The sequence below is a fragment of the Pagrus major genome, chromosome 1 (genome assembly GCF_040436345.1).
Source record: "Pagrus major chromosome 1, Pma_NU_1.0".
NCBI lineage: Eukaryota > Metazoa > Chordata > Actinopteri > Spariformes > Sparidae > Pagrus > Pagrus major.
This window is the reverse complement of record NC_133215.1, coordinates 10,038,528-10,061,848: the sequence shown is the minus strand read 5'-3', so window position 1 is coordinate 10,061,848 and position 23,321 is coordinate 10,038,528. Positions and strand designations below refer to the sequence as shown.

At 41.7% G+C, this 23,321-nt stretch overlaps 2 protein-coding genes across 3 annotated transcripts in view; both read right to left on the bottom strand.

Moving 5' to 3' along the window:
- On the bottom strand, nucleotides 1-5,512 carry cacng3a (calcium channel, voltage-dependent, gamma subunit 3a). The gene is made up of 4 exons (XM_073474810.1): nucleotides 5,302-5,512; nucleotides 1,013-1,096; nucleotides 782-922; nucleotides 1-545 (listed from the first exon to the last, which is right to left on the bottom strand). The coding sequence occupies exons 1-4, from the start codon at nucleotides 5,510-5,512 to the stop codon at nucleotides 1-3; spliced, it is 981 nt and encodes a 326-aa protein (XP_073330911.1).
- A 4,276-nt stretch (nucleotides 5,513-9,788) lies between these two features.
- Nucleotides 9,789-23,321, bottom strand: part of LOC140997421 (protein kinase C beta type) — a 34,981-nt gene continuing 21,448 nt past the window's right edge. The window contains exons 5-17 of one of the 2 annotated variants that reach the window (XM_073467367.1): nucleotides 22,863-22,991; nucleotides 22,201-22,357; nucleotides 21,018-21,152; nucleotides 20,765-20,861; nucleotides 20,520-20,663; nucleotides 20,234-20,407; nucleotides 19,607-19,698; nucleotides 18,825-18,887; nucleotides 18,605-18,743; nucleotides 18,440-18,520; nucleotides 18,237-18,344; nucleotides 16,571-16,711; nucleotides 9,789-9,975 (exon numbers count right to left, since the gene is read on the bottom strand). In XM_073467367.1, coding sequence (XP_073323468.1) covers nucleotides 9,823-9,975; nucleotides 16,571-16,711; nucleotides 18,237-18,344; nucleotides 18,440-18,520; nucleotides 18,605-18,743; nucleotides 18,825-18,887; nucleotides 19,607-19,698; nucleotides 20,234-20,407; nucleotides 20,520-20,663; nucleotides 20,765-20,861; nucleotides 21,018-21,152; nucleotides 22,201-22,357; nucleotides 22,863-22,991 — 1,613 coding nt within the window. In that variant the 3' untranslated portion in view covers nucleotides 9,789-9,822. Of the gene's footprint in view, nucleotides 9,976-15,856; nucleotides 16,094-16,570; nucleotides 16,712-18,236; nucleotides 18,345-18,439; nucleotides 18,521-18,604; nucleotides 18,744-18,824; nucleotides 18,888-19,606; nucleotides 19,699-20,233; nucleotides 20,408-20,519; nucleotides 20,664-20,764; nucleotides 20,862-21,017; nucleotides 21,153-22,200; nucleotides 22,358-22,862; nucleotides 22,992-23,321 lie in introns of those variants that run through there. The other variant, XM_073467366.1, reaches the window with a different exon arrangement.

Sequence of the window (23,321 nt, the reverse complement as noted above, 5' to 3'; positions counted from 1 at the left end):
TCAGACAGGTGTGGTCCTTCTGTTGGCAGCACAGTTTCCAGGCAGCATGTCTGTGTTGTTGTGCGCAGCTGCAGTCGTTAAATCATCCTCCGCCATGTCAATCTTCCCGTCTTTGAGAGGCGAAGCTAACGTGTAGAGCATGAACTCTGACCCCACTGTCACTGGTGTTGGCAAACCTGCCATGACTTTAGACTCGGCCGAGATGGACGGCTCTCGGTCTCGTACCCGAAAGGAGTCCCCCGTGCTGTGGTTGCTCCTGTAACTGTACCGGCGGCTGCGGTTCTGGTAGTAACGGTTGCGGTAGTAAGACGAGCTGCGTGAGATGGGCGGCTTTATGAGGGAAGGCCGGCCTTTGGTGCGCAGCTGTCGGTGTTTTTCTATGAACACATGGACTGCAAGCACGCCCACCATCTCAGCCAGCACGAAGGACAGAGCTCCAAAATAAAACGACCAGCCGTAGGAGTAGCTCTTCTTGTTGTCGCTCTGGCTGGGGTCACCTGAGTTGGCTGATATGTACACGATGATGCCAATAATGTTACTGAGACCTGGAAGAGTTTAGAGGGAAAGAGAGGGTCAGTTACTTTGCTTCACCATCATCATCTTTTTTCCACAGGGGCTGCCAGAATCAACAAAAGTGAAAGTTCCTTGTGATCGCTTTAAGTAACATTTTCTGTCTATGTAACAGTGAGTATTTTTACAGTTTGGCATTAGTACTTTTACTTCAATAAGTAAGTAGTAGTAGTTTGGGTGCATGCACATTCGATTTTTGTGTGTTTCTGACCTGCAGAGACAAAGAGTATGCCCGCGCTGAGGATGACGTTGTAGCGTGACTTGTAGAACTCGCTGGCAGCGACACACACACCTCCGAGAAATAACAATCCCACACTGAGGATGGGGAAGAGGCTGGAGGCTCGTACTGCCCCTGAGAAGAGGAGAGGAGAATATATGACATTTGAATACCTGAGATTTGGACTGAAGTTTAATCACACTGTTACACATTTTTTTTACCCACGTAGTAAATACTCTGCAGCATCCTGCTCATAGTCAGCGTCTTCAGCGAAGTGATCGATGTCTTTGCAAACGCCTCGAAACGTCCCTGAAAAAAAAAAAAATAGAAAGACATCACAGTACATATGATAACATCCTCGGCTCTTTGTCACTCTGCGCTGAATCATGACACGTCATACATCCTGGATGATGTGGAGAAGTCACAGTGTCTTTGACCCACTACACTTTACATGCTCTCTCTAACAGTGACTTGCATAACGCTAAATGTGATGCTTACCATCTAATGGGCTGTATCGATTGATTTTTCTGCTTTCATACAATTCAGCTCCAAGGATGATAGAAAATATTTTGTCAGATTTGCTTCGGACATCGGGTATATCAACATATCTGACTAAAGCCGAGAGAAGACTCAGAGTAAAAATAATATTTGTGGAGGAAGTTGTCACCTCTCTTGTGTTCTGGACAAAAACTAGCAGGTTTATTTCAGTCAGTAGTTCCAAACCTGTTTGCCTTGAAATGAAACAATGCCTTCTTGTGACCCACAAACTTCTTGAGCAGTTTGTCCAAAGACTGATTATCCATCTCAGAGAGTTTAATAGTTGTAGATAGAAGTCAAAGTATCCAGAATTTGGAAGAAAAATAAATAAAATAACTTATTAAAATGACATTTTTAAATATTGTTTTCAAACCAGAATATTTTCTTGCCTCTCTGACCCTTTAAATCATCATACGACCCTTCAGTTCTCTTTAATACCTCTTCTACTTCTGACAGGTTGACCTGACTGACATAATTCAGCCCAGCAGAGGCTAGTTTTGACAATAGTGTCATCTAATTTTAAGGTCACTAAGTTGAAAATTCAGTCTTTATTGTCTCACCCCCGTGTCGATGGAAAGCTTTGTAGTCCACAAATATTTCTAGAGCTTCAAAGCAGCATTCTCCTAAACAACTGAGGCAGATGGGGACTTGTTTTAAACCCACATAAAATGGCTGCACAGCTCATCTGGCATAATTCAAGTCTCCAGATATCCTAAATTTTAGACGGGGTACGCGCTAATGCTTTTAGCTTCACAGGTGCAGTGAAGATTTTGGCATTAAAAAAATGCAATGATGTGTTTTCAAAATAATTTGGGATCTCAAAGCTCTCAAAGCAACCACTTGGATTACACCAGACCAGCTGTATAGTGCTATATTATGTTAGTTTACTACTACGGCAGTTGTTAGGGACAATGCGTAGGAAAGAGTAGATAATGACGAAATAGTTATTTTTGGGTGAACTTATCCTTTAACCAAACTTCATGTGCTACTGTAGAACTAAACCATCATTCAGGACCAGGCAGTAAGGACCATGTCAGCTGTTATTAAGGGGAGGCCTTTTCCGACTCTTTCTCGTGGACACAGAAATGTGCAGATTAAACTAAACTGGAACAGGAAATATCTCCTGGCCATGTATGTTGGCAGGAATCCAAACCATAAAACACAAACACTCTCTACAATCATAACCTGTGCGGGTTTTGACGTATTTTAACTGTGATCCTGTGAGGATTCAACACTCGGCTGCACGCATGTTTCCTGCTCTCTCTAACCTTTGGCCCAGCAGCAGCACTGCCACTCAACATTTGCTCACACAGAGATATATTGATAAATGTGTCCCTATGTGCTGCACCGATTGACCGGTATTGATGATGTGACTCGGGTCACCATAGTTACCAAAACAAGACTCATTCAGGGCACTACAACTCGGCTACAGTGAACCGGCCAGAGAGAAAAGCTTTTATTCAAACTATTTTCAGGACACAAAGAGAGACGAGCGTTTGGTTTGTTTCGCACCTTTTTTCCTTTTTTCCTTCCTGTTGTCTGAACACTTTCACGATGCAGCACATTTGTCTGCCAGCTCTGTACCTTTTCCTTTTTATTCAAATTGTTACTTTGAAGGACAATTTTGTTCTGGCTTGATAAGAAAATAACCCAACTCTGTGCAAGATAACAATTTTGTCTCATTATAAAGGCCTGTCTGTAGCGCCGCTGTTTTAAAAATGGCTCACAACCACACGTCAGCATGTCGTCTTGTTTGTCCTCATGTATTTTCATTTTGTATCGTGTCTTTGTCATTCCCGTCACGTCACTACTGGTGTTGTCATTATGCGCTGATAACAAATAAATTATTCCTATTAAAAAAATCATATAATTATTCATTGCACATTAATACACAGACAGCCAGCAGCTTTCCATCCGTCTGTCTGTCTGTCTGACTGTGGACACACACACATAGACACACAGGACTGCTGATGCATTGATGTCCTCTGCATGCTTTGTTACCTCTCCATTAAAACATTTTGGAGATAGTGGGGCAGCAGCAGCGGAGGGAGGGGCCGAGAGGGATGAAAGTGAGGGAGAAATACGAGAGCAGAACATTTTCATTTCATTCAGAAAATTAGCAAAGCAAACAGAGGATATTGGGCAGAGATAGAGGGGTGTTGTTAAAGGGCGATAAATAATTGAAAATGTAATTTCCATCCATCATATCGTCCAGGACTTTAACTCCTCTCCCTCCCTTTCATGAATTTCTTCATCAATCTAAATCAAACCATAAATTCATCTGAGCCGAAAATGTATTCTGAAATTACATTTGGCTCAAACGGTCGGTTAATTCAAGCGGTTAAGGTCCATTGTAGATCAAATATTATGGAACATAATCCTGCCTCAGTATCAGCTCAGCTAAGTCGGTGCCACTGATTTTAAAAAGCTTTAAAAATACACGTCTATAGAACGACCCCGTTGTGTTTTTGTTGTTTTGTCTTACTTTTCTTTTCCTTCTTTATGTTAACATCCCCTGAATATGTAATGTTTTGTGGTACGGTGTTAGAAAAAGTACCCAAAAGTTTTCCTTTAGTAAAAGTAAAGATATCGTATCTTTATTAAATGTGCTTAAGTATCAAAAGTAATTTTCTGGCAGTACATCTAACGTATCAAAGTACAGGTAAAAGTAAATTACACATATTTTAACACGTATGTATATGCTGTACACTGATTATCAGATCTGATACTCTGCATTTTGTTTTTATGCAGAATCAGTTTTTTCTGTACTTTAGCTCTGAAGCAGCATGTAAGTGCCTCAAAATCGTACTTAATTAGAGTACTTGAGTAAATGTACTTAGTTACATTCCATCACTGATATCATGTACGCTCCTGAAGCACTTTGTACTTTTAACACATTTGCGGTAAATTTCTAATGAACTTCATTTAATCTCTTTTCTTTATTGTTCAGCTGATCTTTTGTTTGTAAAAACAAAAACAAAAACAAAACACCTTAACAACACTGTTTGTGTGCTAAATGTGGAGGAATACTTCAGGTACTCGAGTACCGTACTGAAGTAAAACTACTTTACTTGAGTATTTCCGTTCAACAACTTCTAAATGTTATTTCACACTTCCACTCCACAGCGACTGAGAGGTATTAAGAGACATGGTGTGCAGTGTCTCATTTGCAAGTTGTACTTATAGGTACGTACTGTATAGCAGTCAGGGAATGTAACTAAATACATTTACTCAAGTACTGAACTGAGGTTCCAAGGTACTTCCATCTGCTGCTACATTATACTTCCACTCCACTACATTTATTTGATTACTGAACTTTACCGTAAAAGTGCTTCAGGAGCATACATAATATCAGTGATGGCATGTAACTAAGTACATTTACTCCACTACTCTAATTAAGTACAATTTTGAGGTACTTTAGTTGAGTATTTCCATTTTCTGCTACCGATACTTCCACTCTACTACATTTTGGAGTCAAATATTTCACTTTTTACTCCACTACACTACATTAATTGATGACTTTAGTTACTTTGCAGATTACATGCTGCATCGGAGCCACAGCAGAGTACTTTTAAATGTACTTTATCAGCAATCAGATGGAAAAACACTGATTCAGATCATCTGAAAGATGCTGATGTCTGATCTCATAATCGGTCAGGTATATTGCACAGTATACTGTAAATATTTACGTGTACTTGTACTTTTGATACTTTGCACAAATAATATCAGATACTTTAAGACTTCTCTTCTGATGGGTGACTTTCACTTTTACCAGAGTCATATTTAAACTCAGTAACTTTACTTTTCCTGCTGTATGGTGTATTTGAACTTATCAAGTATTCAGTATATTTGTATTATATATAAGTATATATATATTATGTTTAATGTCTGAGTCCTCTCAGCTGTAGAAGTCAGTGTAAAGGTGTAAACACTGTACAGACCACCATATATATAGAGAGAGTAGTTTTAACTCGTACCCTCGGTGCAGCAGGTCCTCCACAGACCCGAGTGGGTCAGGACCTCCTCGTTCTTGCGGACGGTCTCGTTGTCGTTCTGGCTCTTGGAGCGGCACATCCCGCGGGAGTACAGCCAGTAGTCCGTGCCCACCGCGATGGTCATGAGGCTGAAGGCGCAGAAAGCCCCCGCTGTGGTCAGCAGCATCATCACACCCCGGTTACACAGCCTCATGTCGGCCCGGCCGCCGCCTCCTTCTCCTCCTCCTCCTCCTCCTCCTCTTCCTCCTCCTCCTCCACACTGAGGAGTCCTCCAGTGGACAGCGGGGTTCAGACCCTGTCACAAACTTTTATCTCTGAAGGAAACATCTTCTGCAGCCTGCACTGGTGGACTCGTGTAGCTGGATGAGCGAGCAGGTTCCGGGACGGGTCATCTTTTTCTTCTAAACTACACGCAACAAGACCCGAGTCACTGGGTTGTGATTTAACAGGGTGGTGCTGCAGAAACAGAGAAGAAGAAACAGTCCGGAGAGAAGTGGAACAAAAAACAAACAAAAACAAAACAAAAATCCAGAAAGTTGAAACAAAAAGACGCAGAGAGAAAACAGCGACGGCAGCTCCTCTGACACTTTGTAGCTCGTAGCTCAACTCTGCACGGAGCTGACAGCAGGGTAACCCCGCCCCCAGTGTGTGTGTGTGTGTGTGTGTGTGTGTGTGTGTGTGTGTGTGTGTGTGTGTGTGTGTGTGTGTGTGCTCCTGTCATTGAGCACATACGATCCAGAAAACGTGTAACCTCAATCAGTTCAGTTCACGCGCTGCTCCACCAGTTCAGCACCATGGACAGCAGCGCAGCAGGGACCGGGAGGACTGTTTACTGCTTTACTTTAATTAACATTACATTGATTATAATGCTCCTCCAATTAATTCATGTTTATACATGAACCACATGGTTTTTATTAGTCATTTACTTTATTTTAATCATTTCATTGTTTGTTAATGGTGAAGTAACTATTGATTCAACTTTAATTAACTGTAATGTTGCCATTGATTAACCCTCGTGCAACTGTTGATACATTTTATGCTATTTTTAACTTTCATTTTTGGATCATTTTGGCTGTATTAATGTATATTGCATACATTTTGGCTCATATGTCTATAACACACTGTGTGTATTACAGACAGCTAAGACTGTTTACATATTATGAACCATTAAAACTAGTTTTTCATGTTATCAGGCTTTCATTCTGTGGTCCTGGATGAGTTTTTGTAATTTTTACTATTTTTCACCAGATAGGGCAATCTACCTGTATTTTGGCCCATAGGACAAATGCATGCTATTCCCCTTGTGCCCTATAGAGGGCTTTGTCTTATAATAAAACTAAACCCTCATGCAACTGATAAAAAAACCACATTCAACCCGTGTTAAAAGGTTTTTTTTCCTCAACACGGCAAGTTTTTCCTCACTCGAATCGAGGGTCTAAGCACAGAGGATGTCGATCACTGTACATATAAGAAACATTTTAAGAACATTTTCAACACTTTAAATCAGGTACAGCCAGAAATATTCATTACTGAGGACATTTCCAGCTGATATCAAAGCTTTTCATTCATTACGTTTCCCTCTTAAAAATATCCTCATCAGGATTACGTCCACCAGCACATGGGAGAGGAGCCGTCCAGGGAGTGCACGGGCCCCTTCATGAATAAATGAGAATATTAATGTTTGAGGCTTTGAATATAAAGTGAGTGAGCATGTGTGAAGAGGCGAAAGCAATCAAAATCAACACATTTCCAATTATCTAATAAAAATACACAAAGTTTTGTATTTGTGAAATACCTACATGTATTTTTCTTTATTTCTAATACACTGAATTTGACCAAACGTTTACTGCTGTTGTTAGTTTTTTGGCAAAAAATACTAAAATTCTAATAATAATAACATGTTGCACAGGCCTCAGTGTCATCGTGGCAAACGCTGTAGTGATCAGCGATCTGTGATGTTAAACCCAGTAAAACACAAGAGCCAGAGTTACTGAAATGGTATCATGATAATTCACTTTAATGTAGGTATCGTACTGTAAGTGTCTCTCACGCGCAGGTAAAGACGGCGCATGCAACACATGTATACTGTCCCGTTACACATTTTCCTCGGGTTGCTTTATAAAAGTTGCCCTCTTCTCCTCATCCCTGTCTTCTCCTTCTCCTGCATGTTGCATAGTAAACACTTTATTCTCCCCCTCTTTTCCCCTCTCCCTCTCGTCTGTCTCACTTATCTGGTTTCCCTCCTCCTCATAATGTACCGTGAGTGTTAGCTGGGGGGCGGGGGGAAGGGGAAAAGAAAGGGCAGAATCAAATGAAGTTTCAAGGAAAGGAGAAGAGGAAGAGGGAGAGGAAGAGGAGGGGGAGATAAAAATGGGAAAACAAGGTGAAAAGTGACATCTGGCAGGGATAAAGTGCAGAGAGAAAGGGGGATGTGAGGAATAGTGTACGATAACATGAAAACCACTTCTAGCTCATTCCTATTTACACATACACTGAAACACAAGTCATACAGAATTATTACATCTACTTTATATTTCACAGAATCTCATATTTTCTTGTGAAGGACGGCAAAAACGGTTTTTGCTCCGCGCTCTGTTAAAGCAAACTCTTTAGCCACGCATATTTTGACACTATAAGAGACAGAGCATTCGGAGTGGAAACTAAAACTTGATTTTGAGCATGGATATTTCATCGATAAATTCAACACGCAGAGGTTTGTTTTTCCTCCTCCGCGTGATGTCGAAAAGCAAATCTTAAGGAACTACTGTACCCACAAATATGGCATGCATAGAGGAGCTGCACCACAAAGACTGTATAGGCCTACACAGCACTAACCCACTGCGTACACAGTGCCATAGAGAAAAGAGAAAGAGAGAGATTAAGCAAGGGGAAAAAAAGACAGAGACATTTTTAAATATCGCTGCCGATCAGGCATTTCTCTTTTTTTTTCTTTTTCTTTTTTTTTTTTGCATCAATTTGGAAGACAAGACGTGCTTAAGACTAAGTTCAGGACTAACTTAGACATGAGGTTATAAATCAGGACTTTTATCATTCAAACCCTTCCTGCCTTTCAAACTGCAGCCTGCACAGACACGCGTGTGTGTGTGTGTGTGTGTGTGTGTGTGTGTGTGTGTGTGTGTATGTATTGCTATCTTTGTAAGGACGTTTCTGCTGGTCCTCATAAGGACCACATCAACTGTTGGAAGGTTGAGGTTAAAATTAGAGATGCACGATACGATAACCAGTAATTACCTGCTTCTCATGGAAAAGATAACTGATCATTTATTTCCCATGCCGGCCTCGTCTGCGAGTTCCCGCTCGGCCATGGATGTATAATAAGACCTGGATACGGCAACGGAGGCAGAGCCCCGTTCATTCCTATGAAAGCTGCTCAGTGGCGCATGAAGCCAAAGAAGCTCAACTTCCTTTATTACCCGGCAAACTTCAATGGGGACAAAACAAATTTAATCGCGTGGCTCTTCTAGACTTTCCAAATGAAAACTGGTTTTAAAGCCTGGCGCTCTTCCTGGGGGCTTGCGCTTGGCCCATAGACTTTACATTGTGATGACGGCATATATTTTAAAAATCAATTCAAGGTGTCCTGTCAACAGTTTAACAGACGTCTCTTCCAACTTTATTGGCAGACTACAAACCAACTTTAAAGCTGCATACTGCCGCCTACTGTACCGGAGTGTATAGATACTGCGCTTGTGAAATCATTGAAACCAATTTGGCTTCGGCTCCGTGTATTGGCTATAATTTCATCACTGGCCCACAGTCGATACATGTCCAAAAGCGGAATGATAATTTATCAGCTCCAAATTTATCGTGCATCTCTCATTAAAATTAGGTGTAGATTAACGCGAGGCATTTCGTTGTGATGGTTAATGTTTGGGTGAGGGGCTCAGGAATGCATTACGTCATTGACGGTCCTCACAAGTATAGAAAGAAGAACGTGTGTGTGTGTGTGTGTGTGTGTGTGTGTGTGTGCGTGTGTGAGCACATACATGACATATCGATCATGGAATGTTCATGATGCAACTTTTACAGGTCGAACAGAAGGAAATCCAGTAAACAAACACACACTGCTGCTGATCGATAGAGCGCGCACACACACAGCTACACATTCACTATGACTCTTGATCGCCGGTCTTTGCATTGACCCGCTTCACCACGAGGGCCTGTGAATACCACATATGCCTGGAGTTGAATGGAAACTGGTTGGTTATTGGTCCGTTACTGGTCAAACTCAGTCCCACTGTGACCAACCAGCAGCTAAAGCCACCTGCAGTCTGTCTTTTATTGTGTGTCTTTGTAGGTGTGGATGTAACGAGTGTGGTGGTTTATGGTTGTTGTCCGGTTTAGATGCTGGTGTGGGCTGAGTTTGAATGAGACGTAGTGGCTTTAGCTTCACCGGTGCGATGAGATGCTGGATGAGTCGTCGTTGAATGTAACTGGGCTGTAAAGTCTCGTCCGGGCTGCGTCTAACAAAACAGGAACTCCTCAGACTTGTATGATGTATTCGGGGTTGGTGTAGGAGAAGCCTTGAAACTCGTTCTGGTCCAGATTCATAATGAAGAGCTTGTCTGTGGGCGTCAGCTCCACCGCCATCTTGGTGAACTCCTTGTCAAAGTTGCCGACGTCACGGCGAGATTTCTGCCAAAGGAGGAGAGAGAAGGGCGTAAGAAAAATACAGCTAAGAGCGAGTTTGTACAGCGTTAAAAAGGCAGTTTAGAAAGAAGAAGGTTGACGACAATAGAGGCACAAAGATGACAGGTAGAGAAGGAGGCGAGGGAGGTTAGAGACATTTTAATTATCTGCAGAGGTGGGACTAAGTCATTGTTGATGAAGGTTCTCAGTCATCCAGGTGATGGTAATTCTAAGTGCTGTATCGTAGGCAACTTGACGTTTTTCAGTTTCATCCAAGAGGCTTCTTCACTTCTAACAAACTGGAGGGGAGTTTGCAGGCTTTTAAACTCTGTGTGGGAGTGTCCTTACAGAGTCGTTAAGGACCTGTGTGAGCTTCAAGAAACTGAAACACCTCCAGTTGCCTACGATACAGCACCTAGGACTATAGTCTTTGTTTTGCAAGTTACAATCGTACACTCAAATCTAAAGTCAAGACCAACAAGTCCCAAGTGAGTCATAGTCCTAAATGTTGTGTTTAGAGTCCTAAACAAGTCAGTATGTGCTCTTCACTATTAAATACTACTTTAAAACTACGTAAGCATAGCACATAAACGCCTTTTATAATGTGATGCATCTGTAAAACATACTGGAATCACTTTAACCTTACATTTTGTTGTGAAACAAATATTTGTATTGCATCACAGAAAGGACACACATCTTTATTTAGTGAAAACCAATCAAAGAATCTTAAATAAGTAATCAGAAATCACAAGGTTTTACTGTACAAATAAATGCTTAATAAATGTACACACGTCTAATCTAACTTGTTGTTGTACAAGCCTTCAGCCATGGTGACAGGTTTAGGAAATTCAAAATAAATCAGAAAACCAATAAAGAAGTGTACGTCCGTGAGCTAAACAGCTTTTTCGAGTCATTCATGTGATGATATTTAGATTATCTTGATTTACGATTATTCCGATAATGAAAATTTACTTTGATCAACTTATTGCGTTTTATGGCAATCCACAATAAAGTATTTTATTGTCCCATCACTAGTTGTGACATTGATTGAAAATCAAAAAGATAAAGGAAGCATAACCTGTTTAAATTTTGAGCACCTGACTATTGTTTTACGACTTTGTGAACCGATCCTTTAAAAGTGCAGTCAAAAGCGGTCGGTGTTAAATTCTGAGTCGAGTCGAGTTGTTTGTCGGTCTAAGGTCAGTCTAGTCCACACCTCTGCTCAGCTGTAAATGGTGGCACCACAAGGAGTCCAGACTCAGAAACACACCACTGATTCCATACAGGACTGGGGAGAAGCAACTCGACAAAAAAAACAAACACACCCTGCCAGAAACCCAAGAAACACAGTCAAAAGGATGAAAAAGACCCATCGAAACACTTCAACAGCACAGATGCAGAAAGATCCAAGACAAAACTTCCAAAAGGCAGAGAGAGGAAACGTTCCAGTACAGAACAGAAGAGGATCGATACGACAGACCAGCTGCAGCCCAAACCACAACCGGAAAGGATTTCACACAGGGAAGTGAAGCAGTGAGCCCCAGGCAAGACACATGTATCACACACACACACACACACACACACACACACACACACACACACACACACACACACACACACACACACACACACACAAAGCATTTAGTTTCCTACCTCCTTCTTTTGTCTCATCACAGGGCTTCCAGCTGAAATGAGGAGGGGCTGCAAACTTCCCCACCTCTACCACTGGTCCACGAACGCACCACTAATTCAGCTCGTTTAGGTGTGTGAGGCCAGAGTGACGCTGCATATTTTTTTGCTCCAGTTTGTTTTGTAGATGACATTTTACTTTAATCCCCCTGAATGATTGTTAACGCACAATAATGTAGTGTTCTGTAAGCAGATATAGGGACTTTGGTACAGGAGTGTTTTATTAATGTAGTTCAACATAAGCATCTGTAACCAGAGTATAAACATTAATACCATAATACAAAAAAAGTAAGAATGTACAAAATATAGATTCATGTTTACACACTTTATATTTTCTAAATATAAAATATGAAGTATTTGTTCATGTAAATATACACATAAAATTAAATTTAATTAACAAAGTATTATAAATAAGCTCTAAGCTCAAGTTTTGAACGTGTCTGTAAGTGTGAATGTGTATAAACAGTGAATACACATCTTAAAACAAACTTTAAGGATTTGCTTGTGAGTAATGAAATCAAATGATTAAAAATTATTACATCATCCATAAAAGAGGAACAGATCGTTGTTGGTGTATCATAGTAATATAGGGGATTTTTACAGGCTGTGACAAAATGTCCAAACCTCTAAAGAAAGCCGAAGTGAAACTGGTAATTCCAGGTTCTGTCCCAGTAAGATAAGTAAGATAAGAAGTAAGATAACCTCATTAAAAATTCCACTGATGTTTGTAATTTCGTTAATGCTTAAAAATGTGTGGCCGCTTCATATTTTTGGATGAGGGTGGTTGTTGTTTTATTAATATTTAAGTGTTTAGAGAAGTACGAAAACAAAGCCAAACATACAACTCTACAAAAGTAGCAGGTCCATGAGCGATTCAAGTGTCTTTGGTGTTAATATTATTTTTGACTTTTTGTTTTTATTTGATAGGACAGCTTAGAGACTGACAGGAAACAAGGGAGAGAGGGGTGGGGGACATGCAGCCAAGGGCCACTGGCTGTAATCCAACCCTACATGGGCCGCCAGCTCTAACCTAAAATGTGATGCACTGGATGCAGCAGAAGTTTAAACTGTTGAAAAGTTCATTTATAAACACTTCAAATGTCCTCATATCTGCTTACAGCTACATTGTTATGTGTCATTAGCTTCTTACTAAGTGTTGATACATTTTTGGAAAAGCTCTCCTGCCAGGACTGAAAGAGAAGATTGAGACCACGCTCGTCTGTCCAGTAAATATCAAGCTACAGCCAGCTTAGCATCAAAACTTACGGCAGAGGGAAACATCTAGCCAGGCTTAGAAATAGTCCAGAAACAACCTCACTAAAATCCACAAATTATCACTTTATAATAACCATGATTAACAAATAGTACATGTATAGTTATCATTTCACTGTTAACAAACAAGGAAAACATCAGTTGTAACTTTATAATAAACATTTGCTTAATAAATGGCTTATAAAGCATAACATTGATAAAAATGAAATAATTATTAAGTTTAATTAATTATAAATTTAACATTCATTAATGATGGTCATAACAAAGTGTCACCATTTTTGTTTTGTGCTTTTTGCACAAAGTAAACAAACAAGACATAACATGCTAATTAGTGAGCTTTAGAGGTGCTGCTAGGTGGATTTCCTTTACCACCTTCAGACAGACCCAGGCTAGCTCTTTCCCTGTTCCCAGGCTTTATGCTAAGCTAAGCTAATCATCTTGTAGCTTCCAAACACGAGAGCAGAACTGATCTTCTCACTGAACTCTCAGCAAGAAGCAAAAATGTTGAACTATTTCTTTAAAGTGTTTCCATGTTGAGTGTAGCGACAGTAACAAGGCAGACACAGCAGAGGGAGTCTGGTAGGCACCAGTGAGTATATTATCAGTTTCCAGTCATACAGGACAATTACACAATCCACAGAAGCATCTCTCTCATCCAGAACAATTTATCCAAATATCTCTCTGATATAGAACTTGATATATATATATATTTTTTTCTTCTCTGTCATATCTCTCGTTACGTCACCGTTACCATCGTCTCACAGAACCATCGTCTTTATCAGCGAGCATCTTTGTACAACAGAAACAAATCTGCGATGTCGCCGTGCTGCCGCCTCCCTTTTTGATACGAGCTCAAAGAACAAGATTTGACACATTATTACTAACCTGCATCGTTACACAGTTACAAAAGGAAAATACAACCTGCCTCACAATGAAACACACGTCTGCTCAGACAATTCATTTTACACGTGAAAATGACTTTCCAGTGGTATTGTATTGTTGGAGAACAGATAAGCTATAATGCATATTCTAATAATTATACATGTACTGTAAAATGGCACAAGATGGCTGCCCTTCATCACAGTTATTGAGGACGATATCCTTCCACATCCTCGTGATTCTGAACCCTATTTGGCACTTTTGGACATCCCGTTATTTCGTAAGCTAACAAACTACCAGCTTCACAAGACTCGACAGGGCTCAGTCATGTGTAAAATCATCCAGAACTGGTTGTTTTACGAGCTGAGAAGATACGCCCCTCTGTCATTAAAAACACAGTGTAATGTGGTGAATGTTGAATCAGGAGAAAAGTAACAAGCTATCCGTCAAAAATCACGAACTTGACGCAGACTTACACTCTTTCAGACTGCATGTATAAAGACTTCTATCCTGCGACTGGTTAAAAATTGAATCAGCAAAAGATTTTCCGATAAGCTCACCACAACACTGACTGAACAGAAAGTGTAGAAGTATTTGGTCCTATAGACAAAAGTAAAGTCAACATCAGGAAACTGATTAGTACTCAAACAATCATAGCAAAGCAATTGGTCAGTTTTCACTTACACTGTATGAATATTACCAATATGTGATCATAGTACACTCATCAATATTACTGATCGTCATAGTCAATATGCAATTACAGGGAGGGTGACACAGAGACAGAGCAGGTTCAGGCCGGACTCCAACATGAACCTGCTGGTGTGAGCAGCCGGGCAGCATTCAGGAGCAACATCTCTGCACTGAAGATAGAAATACAGCCAGTAGAGCTGACATGAGAGCAGCAGTGTAACATGACATGCTAAACCAAAGTAAACTGAGAACAGTGCCACCGCTGGAAACAAGACTCCTACTGGCAACTTGACACATGAATATCTGTTTTTTCTCCTGATTGTTAGCATTTGAGCACCTGTCTGCATTTCCATCTGAACATTTCCATCTGAACGTTATCTAAAGGAATAGTTTGGCATTTTGAGGGAATACGCTTATTCGGTTTATTTCCAAGAGTTGAGATGAGAGGATTGATACCGCTCTTGTCTAGTGTCTAGAGTTAAATTTGTTAAGTAAGAACATTTTACATTATCCTCCACACATAACGAGAAATGTAAAAATGTGTGGTTTTCACAGGGAAGACTCTCGAGCAACTGCAATGACCTTCAAGCGAGGGTCACGTGACAGATGATCGAATCTGATAGCATGCTTACTATCTGCTGACTACTACTTGCTGTTTGAGCTCTGAAGTCTTTGCTCAGCAACCTACCTTCAGATTAAAGGATAAGTTTACCCAAAAATGAATAATGAAAGTTTAGTCATTATATACTCACCCCCATGCCGATGGAAAGTCGGCTGTGAAGCTCCAGAAATATTTTGTGGACAATGAAATTTCACCCGACTTTCCATCAGCATGAGGGTGATAATGACTGGATTTTCATTTTTGGATGAACTCTTCCTTTAAAGAACTTGACTTGAAATTTGACGAGGCTGCTGAGGATTATGCTAATTGTTTTCCTTGATGACTTTCAAATACACATATACAAAATAATATATCAAAGATGGACTAAACAGGTTGATTAACAAGCTTAACGGCATTTTTCAGACAAAGCTAGAAATGCTAACGAACAGCGGCGTCACCCTCGCCTCGCAGGTCTTAGCAGTTTCTCGAGAATCTAACATCTTTGGGAGGACTGTATGACATAAATATTTTCTTGTGCTTGCTTGTGATTAAACAAATAGATCCAGTCTTTATGCTAAGCTAGGCTAATATCTTAATAGCTCCGGACACAGGTACGAGATTGATGACACTGTTCTCATCTAGCACTAAAGAAAGTGAATAAGCATGTTTCCCAAAATGCTGAACTATTCCTTTAACGTTTCACCCAGCTGAATGCAGCCTGGATATGACATCATGGTGTTTTTTTTTTGTTGTTGTTTTTTTTTTTTTTTTTTATTGTTTTTAATGTATGTTTCTGAGGTGTGGGGGATTACTAGTGCAGCCCAGTGATATGTGGCATGGTCAGTGAGTTGAGTGAGGGTACTCAGGGTTAACAAATGAGAAGCCTTGGAATTCTTCCTGGTCCAGGTTGGCTATAAGCTCCTGATCTGGGGGGGTCAGCTCTGGGGGGTGGCGCGTGAAAAAGCGATCAAAGTTCTCCGCATCACGCCCACACTGCCGTGGAGAGGAGAGAGAGAGAGATATGGAGGGAGGATGGAGTGAGTTCGATGAGGGATGTGAAGAAATAAAGGACGACAACAAACGACAAAGAGAAAAAAGAGAAATACAACTAAAACATGGCATCAACCAATCAAATCAGTCACAGCCGAAACTGTGGATTTCCATTGGTCCGTATGTGAGCCAGTGACATCTCAGCTTCATCATTGGTGACTACGCTAACAAATCTCAGCTCTGCATTTGTCAGAGTAGTGAACAATGGCAGGTGATGGTTGGGTTCGGGGGGGTGAGCGATTCTTAAATCGTTTCTGTAACTTACCTTTACTAAGAATGTTATTTCCTCCGTCGCTGTGACTGAATACTAAGGTGATCAGCGATGATATGCAACAGCTGAAGAGCGTGTGTGTGTGTGTGTGTGTGTGTGTGTGTGTGTGTGTGTGTGTGTGTGTGTGTGTGTGTGTGAGAAATACTCACAGCTTTAGGTTTGAAAGGCGGCTGGACTTCTTTATTCTCCAGTTTTTCCCAGTCTATATAGCGGAAGAAGGCGTGCTCCTTGATGTCTCTCTCCCCCTCTGGACCGCAGCCCAGACGCTTACCTGGGTGCTTGGTCATGAGCTAAAGATCACACACAGGCGTACAAGGTGAGAAGAGTTATTAAATGTCTGTGCGTCTGTGGCCCTTTTCCAAACTGATCCCTATACATCTGCCCTTTGGATGAAATCCCTCTCATGACAGTAGAGGGCACAGCGCATTACGAGGAAGGGGGTCAATCAGCAGGTGAACTCGGGCTGGGCAGTAATCCAGGTTTTGCAAAATACCAAATTTATGAATCTCTTACTCGACTTCAATTTACTTGCATCGCACTTTGTAATAAATGTATCTCACTGGCAACTACTGCCATTCAATGACAAGTAATTTTAAACAACCCAGATCCCAGAAAATTTGGGTCAGTGTGTAAAACATGAATCCTACAGCGATCAGCCACGACATCACTAACAGGTGCAAGTGGAAAATATTGATCGTCTTGTTGCAATACAATGTTCTGCTGGGATACCTTGGGTCCTGGCGTTCATGTAGATGCCACTTGACACGCACCACCCACCCAAATAATGTCACAGAGCATTCCCAGGGCACTCTCTGATGGCTGGACAATAAACCGCTGCTCAAGGTGTCGAACCGGCCTCCAATTTCCCAAGAGTTCAACCCGACTGAGCATCCGTGAAACGTCCTGGAACAAGTCCAACACCTGGAGGCCCCACTTCACAACTAAGAGGATCTGAGTCCATGCATTTATAGGGAGAGCCTTCCCCAGACTTCTATTCGAAGTCTGGGGAAGGCCAGCTCGATGCCTTGAGCTATTTTTCAAGTTCCTTGGGTCATTCCTGAGCAGTTTTTTGCGATGTGGGAGGGCACATTGTCAACATGCATGTCAGGAACCCAGCGTTTCCAAGCCAGACATTGCCATGCGAAAAGATGCTCAATGTTATTAACTTGACAGTGGTTTTTCATGTTATTGCTGATTGTTGTATATATTTTATTTTCAATGTTTTACCTTGTAAACCTCACTGATTTTTGTAAATATATGTTTGTTCTGAATTTGATGTCAGCAGCGTGTTTCAAACGAGTTGGGACAGGGGCAACAACAGACTGTGAAAGCTGTTCACGAACGGCGAACAGGTTAACTGTTAACAGGTGATAGTATCATGATTGGGTATGAAAGGGGCATCCCTTGTGCACAAGCAAGGATGTGGCAACACTTTGTGAAACACATGATTGTAAAAAGGATATTACTTCATGGGCTCAGGAACACTTCGTAAAACACACAGTTCGTTTGCCAATGATTGCATCAAATTTATGTGCTTTAACAAAATGTTTATGAGGCAGCGAGATGGAGCTCAAATTTTTATGGTGCTTCCTCCATAATCTGGCACTCACACTTCTGCTTAGTGGAGATAGTTAAATCAGCCTCTCTGTTGGAGTTACTCTCTCACACTTTCACTTCAAACCAAGAGCCCTTACTATGGGAGTGCTCTCCAGTGGTCAGAGTGAATAGGTAGAGGGTTAAGGACTGAGTCTGTGTGTGTGTGTGTGTGTGTGTGTGTGTGTGTGTGTGTGTGTTCGTGTGTGTGTGTGCTCTCACCCCCTTGCAGATCGCAACAGCTTCTTTGGACATGGATTTAGGGTAAGAGACATGATGCTCCATGATCGACTGGAACAGCTCGTCCTCATCCTCACCATCAAAAGGCGGCTGAATGAGCAGAAATACACTTAATCGCCTTAATTTCTTGTCACAATTATCTGTTCTTGATTAAAAAAATGTAACCACAGTCGATAAATACACACCTGTCCGGCAAGCATTTCATAGAGCAGAACTCCAAAGGCCCACCAGTCCACAGACTTCCCATAAGGCTGATAGGCTATGATCTACAAGACACAACCGGAGAGTCTCGAGTCTTATTCTGAACTTAAAGCGGTAAAAATCAACCTCAGATGAACTTGTAAACACACCTCTGGAGCGATGTAGTCTGGTGTTCCACAGAAAGTCTTTGTTGTTATTCCATCGAACATGTTTTCTTTGCACATGCCAAAGTCGGCTATCTTTATGTGGCCTTCAGCGTCCAGCATCACGTTGTCCAGCTTCAGATCCCTGAAAACACACACACATGCAGGTATTACTACACATGTATTCTGTCGTGGTTGTAAACTGCACGTGCAGACTCTGACTCACCGATACACGATGCCTTTGGAGTGAAGGAAGAAGAGTCCGATGGCGATCTCTGCAGCATAGAACCTGAAACACAGACAAACACTAGTTTCTAACGGCATCTGTATGTCTGTATTGTGTGTGTTGCAGCTGAATGATGCAGATAAAAGATAACAATTTCTAGCACTTTTATGAAAAATGCACAATATTTTTCCATTTTCATTCATTTTAAGGTCATTTGAGGTTATGTTATTGTGAATTTCAATCTCAGCACAATGAATACTAAAGAAATATCAGCATTTTTAATCACCAGCGTGAATAACAACCTCACTTTTGTTTGACCTGATGAAGGTCTCTGTACAAAAATATTGTTATAAAAAATGTATTCAGGATCTCGAGTGAGATCAACAGTGTGCGGGAGTTGTTGTTCTGATTTTGTCACGTTTTTACCAAAAACTGCTGCAAGCATTTGACAAATCCATTTGTAAATGTCATGTTAGCAGCTAACTGCCAACTTCTTCTTTGATAAACGTTCATATAACTCTGTATTAGTACACGACTTAACATTTTTTGTAACCAGATTACCACAAAATAATCACCACAACTGACAAAGCACAGTAGAGCAGAGGAGACCTGGAAACATTTTAGCAATGAGAAGAGAAAAGGACGAGCACAAACAAACTCTGAGCGACAGAAAATACAAGATTACGTTCTGCATGTATGATAATAACTTTACCAGTGCATAAAATGCCTTATCATTCAGCTCCTCTGTGTGTGTGTGTGTGAGAGTGTGTGTGTGTACTCACACAGCATGAGGCTCCTTGAACTTGCCGACCTGTTGGATCTGGTACATAAGGTCTCCTCCGTTTATATACTCCATGACAAAATACAATCGGTCCTACGACACAAAGGTGAAGAGGTAAGGAAGGTGAGGAGCATTAGGCACTAAAAACATAAGAAGAAGGAGAAGATGCAACAAAACAAGACAAAGAAGAAGACACTGTGCTACGCTTTGCACTATGGCGAGTTCAGATGGGGCACTGGCGAATGATCGGACGCAAGTTATAGGCGTTGGTGATTTTTCACAGTTGTATGTGAGTGGAACAACTTTTTCCCCGCTGTTTTAAAGCAGCCTTGAGTTGTGAGAGGACACAGGGAAAAATCCATGTGTTAACATACACGAGTGTATGTTAAAAATCTCCTTGTGTCGTATTTTAATGCATTTCTGTGCCCCTTTGTGTCTGAACGGTTCTATTAAAAAACAGCTTTGCCTCGGATTGCATTTGCACTTGTGCCAAACGGTGACCCCAAAACTGAGGTACGTACCGCACATTTCTGTGTACCGCTGCACCCCTAACAAATGGTAAAAGGAAAAATATGTATTATTTATGTTGGGGTGAACTGCCCCTTCAATGCAAGATGTTGTGCGCTACCATGGTTTGGAAACAGGAGTGCAGCTGAGTGAGGAAAGGTGGTTTCCCAGACAGAGCGAGGACTCTCTTCTCCACCATGGTGCACTCCACATCGTCGTCCTGGATCACGACATCCTTCTTCAGGATTTTGATGGCGTACAGCTCATCTGTGCCCTTCCTCTCAGCCAGCATCACCTGCAGGGGAGCCCACAAAAGGAAATAAATGAGCTTCAGAGTGATTTCATTTTGTTTCCCAGCCACTGGCTCCAATTTATCAACATAAATAATGTTTACTAATGCGCATCACCTTGCCAAAGCTGCCCTTGCCCAGAACCATGATGAAGTTGAAGTCTGAGAGCTTGACCCGGTCCTGATTGCCATTGCTGTCGTACTTGCAGACGGAGGAGGAGGAAGAGGAGTCTGTGGGCTTCCCTGGACCCACCCTCGCCCTCTGGAGAGAAAAGGAACAACAGGAAAAGATTATGAGGGACGAATAAATAAGCCTCAGATTAAGAAAACACATCAAACCTGCTGTCATTTTGCACGTCTCACCTCAAATTTTTGTCGCAGCTCCTCGTTACCTTCCTCTCCTTCTGGCTGCACAGGAACATTAAAGTATTCTCCCTCCTCCTGGGAGAGCAGCTTAAACCTAAACCGAAGATAAAGTCCAGGATTATTACCACACTGTGACAATAAATCCCTTAAATATTCACACCCCTGATCCCTCTGCCTTTGTTACTTCTGTCTACACCTGTGTCATTTTCCCAATTATCCACCATCTCCTCTCTTCGTCGTGACACCTTACCATCCATCCACCCCTTGTTTCTGTAGCTCTGAGATCCCAAAGGACAGGGATCCCATGAAGTCGTTCCTGCTGGTCAAATCCCAGTCCCAGATCTCCACTGATAGACGGCGGTCCTTGTCACTTTCTTTTAGGCTACTACAAAATTAAAGACAAAAAGGGGAGGACAGTCGGATGAAGGATGTTCTTAAAATAGGTAAAAATGAGAACACAATTTGATTTCAAAGCCACATTCCCTCATATCTTTCTACTTCTCAAACTGGTATACACCTCAACGAATGACATTTTGTTTTTCATGCCTGTGTCTTTCCAAGCAGTCACAGCGACCCAGAATAGCTGCAAGCAAAAAACAGGAAAAGAAGAACGAGGACAGGGTCACTTGAATGAGCTCCAGTTAACTTTGTGGTTTTGTGACTAAAAATGGGGCCAAGAAAGTAACTGGAAATCAAAGTCTTTGTTGGAAACTGTTCGGAAACGGGAAGGAACTTTAAAAAAAAATACTTGGCAGTTGATTGGACGAATCATCTGTCTATCAAGATCTATCACAAGCTAATTTTAACCAATCAGATCGACAGTAAGAGAGCACTACCACCAGCAGCGGAGGCAGCCGGTAAATCAAACTGTAACCGAATCCAGTTGGGAGAAAAGCGAAAACCTGTTTTCCATCAAGAAAAGCCTTGTCTTGTCTGTCTGTCTTTTGCTCACCGAGGAGGACGAGAGCACAAGACTACACAGTGTATAGTGTCGGAAACAGGTGAAGGGGGGAAGATGAGTGTGAATTTGTTAGAAATCCCGACAAATACAGAAGATTGTGTCCACAGGAGGAAAGTGGGAGGGGGCAATGAAAACTGAGAGTCTCCCGGGAAAGGGAGGGAAGGATGGCAAGTACGGCTATAGCAGCTACGCTAATCTTGTTGCTTCTCGGTGGTCATGATATCTACATCATGCCCGTAGCTGCCGGTAGTTCTTCATAGGATGCTGATTTGTTCGCCTGCGTGTTCGGCAAGGTGGGAGATCACCTGATCTCACAAATGTATGACTTTAAACAGTCCAGTAATGTTTTATAATGAAGATTGTTTGTTTCCCCCGACACAGAAGAGGTACAATTATCAACAAAAAACCCTCAGTATCAGCCCGGCATCCCTAAAAACGACTTGGTTGATCAGATGTATGAAGGATGTCTTACAAGGTGAAGGTCTCATTCCAGGTGGGGTTGAGGCAACATTTGATGGTCTTGGTCTTCTGCTTGCTCTCACTCTTGGGATCTGGGATCAGCTTGAGCTTGACGTAGGGGTCTGACAGGCCGTTGGGGTCCATGGGCACCAGGTTCTTAGCCTCTTTGACTGAGAGAGACGGAGGACATGGTTAGAAAAGCGTCAGGAGAAGCAGAAAACATCCCAAGATGATGCACACTTTTAGCCAGTCTGGTGTTGAATTTGTCCTTTCCAGAGGACAGCAGGAAGTGAACCTGTGAGTGTTAGTGTGAGATCTGGCCTGCCCTAAATAACTCTGGCTACATCTGACAACAACGCTTAACAACAGTTTAGTTTCTGTTCCATAATCAATCCACAGCTGTCTGAGAGAGAGGGAGCTGGCACGTGGATGCATGTCCCAGTGGCAATGTGGGTCAATCGTTGGATCATCGATCAGTTAATGGACTTTCCAGTTTTAGTCTTAGGCTGATAGAGCTTTGAGAGGCGCTCTGTGTGTGTGTGTGTGTGTGTGTGTGTGTGTGTGTGTGTGTGTGTGTGTGTGTGTGTGTGTGTGTGTGTGTGTGTGTGTGTGTGTTTGTCAGTCACATAGACAAAAATGAGAATGAAGAGACAGACAGAAGGAGAGTGCACTCACTGGTGACGGTCAGTGTGTCCTCAGTGATCTGGGCAGAGATCTGGATGCGTCCTCTCCTCTCGGTGTGATCGGTCCCACACAGACTCGGCACGTTGGCCACACACCGCTTGTGGATATTCATCATACAGTCTGTACACAGACACACAAACATGCAACACAAAGTTAATTGTGCATATATGGCCCAAAAATCAACCAAAAATGAAACTGCAAAAAAAACCAAGATATCTGGGGAAAGATGCATAAAACTCCGTGGAGAGAGAAGCAAACATATTGTTTTCATCAGATTTATAAAGCCAGATTCTTTTTGATGAATCTTGATCGTTGAGGAAACGGGCGCACATGTACAAGCTTCATTTCCACTCCCACAATTATCCAGAAATGGATAAAGAAATGCCCCTCAACATCCGTTTGTATTTGTATTTGCAATTTAGTAAGTACTGTTTGTCAGTATACTTAAAT

Excerpts from the sequence above, each read along its gene's own strand:
- cacng3a (XM_073474810.1), bottom strand. The coding sequence starts at position 5,512 with ATGAGGCTGTGTAACCGGGGTGTGATGATGCTGCTGACCACAGCGGGG. Across the intron at positions 1,097-5,301 it reads GAGGACCTGCTGCACCGAGG|GGACGTTTCGAGGCGTTTGC; the intron begins GTACGAGTTAAA and ends TTTTTTTTTCAG. Across the intron at positions 923-1,012 it reads TGCTGCAGAGTATTTACTAC|GGGCAGTACGAGCCTCCAGC; the intron begins GTGGGTAAAAAA and ends TCCTCTTCTCAG.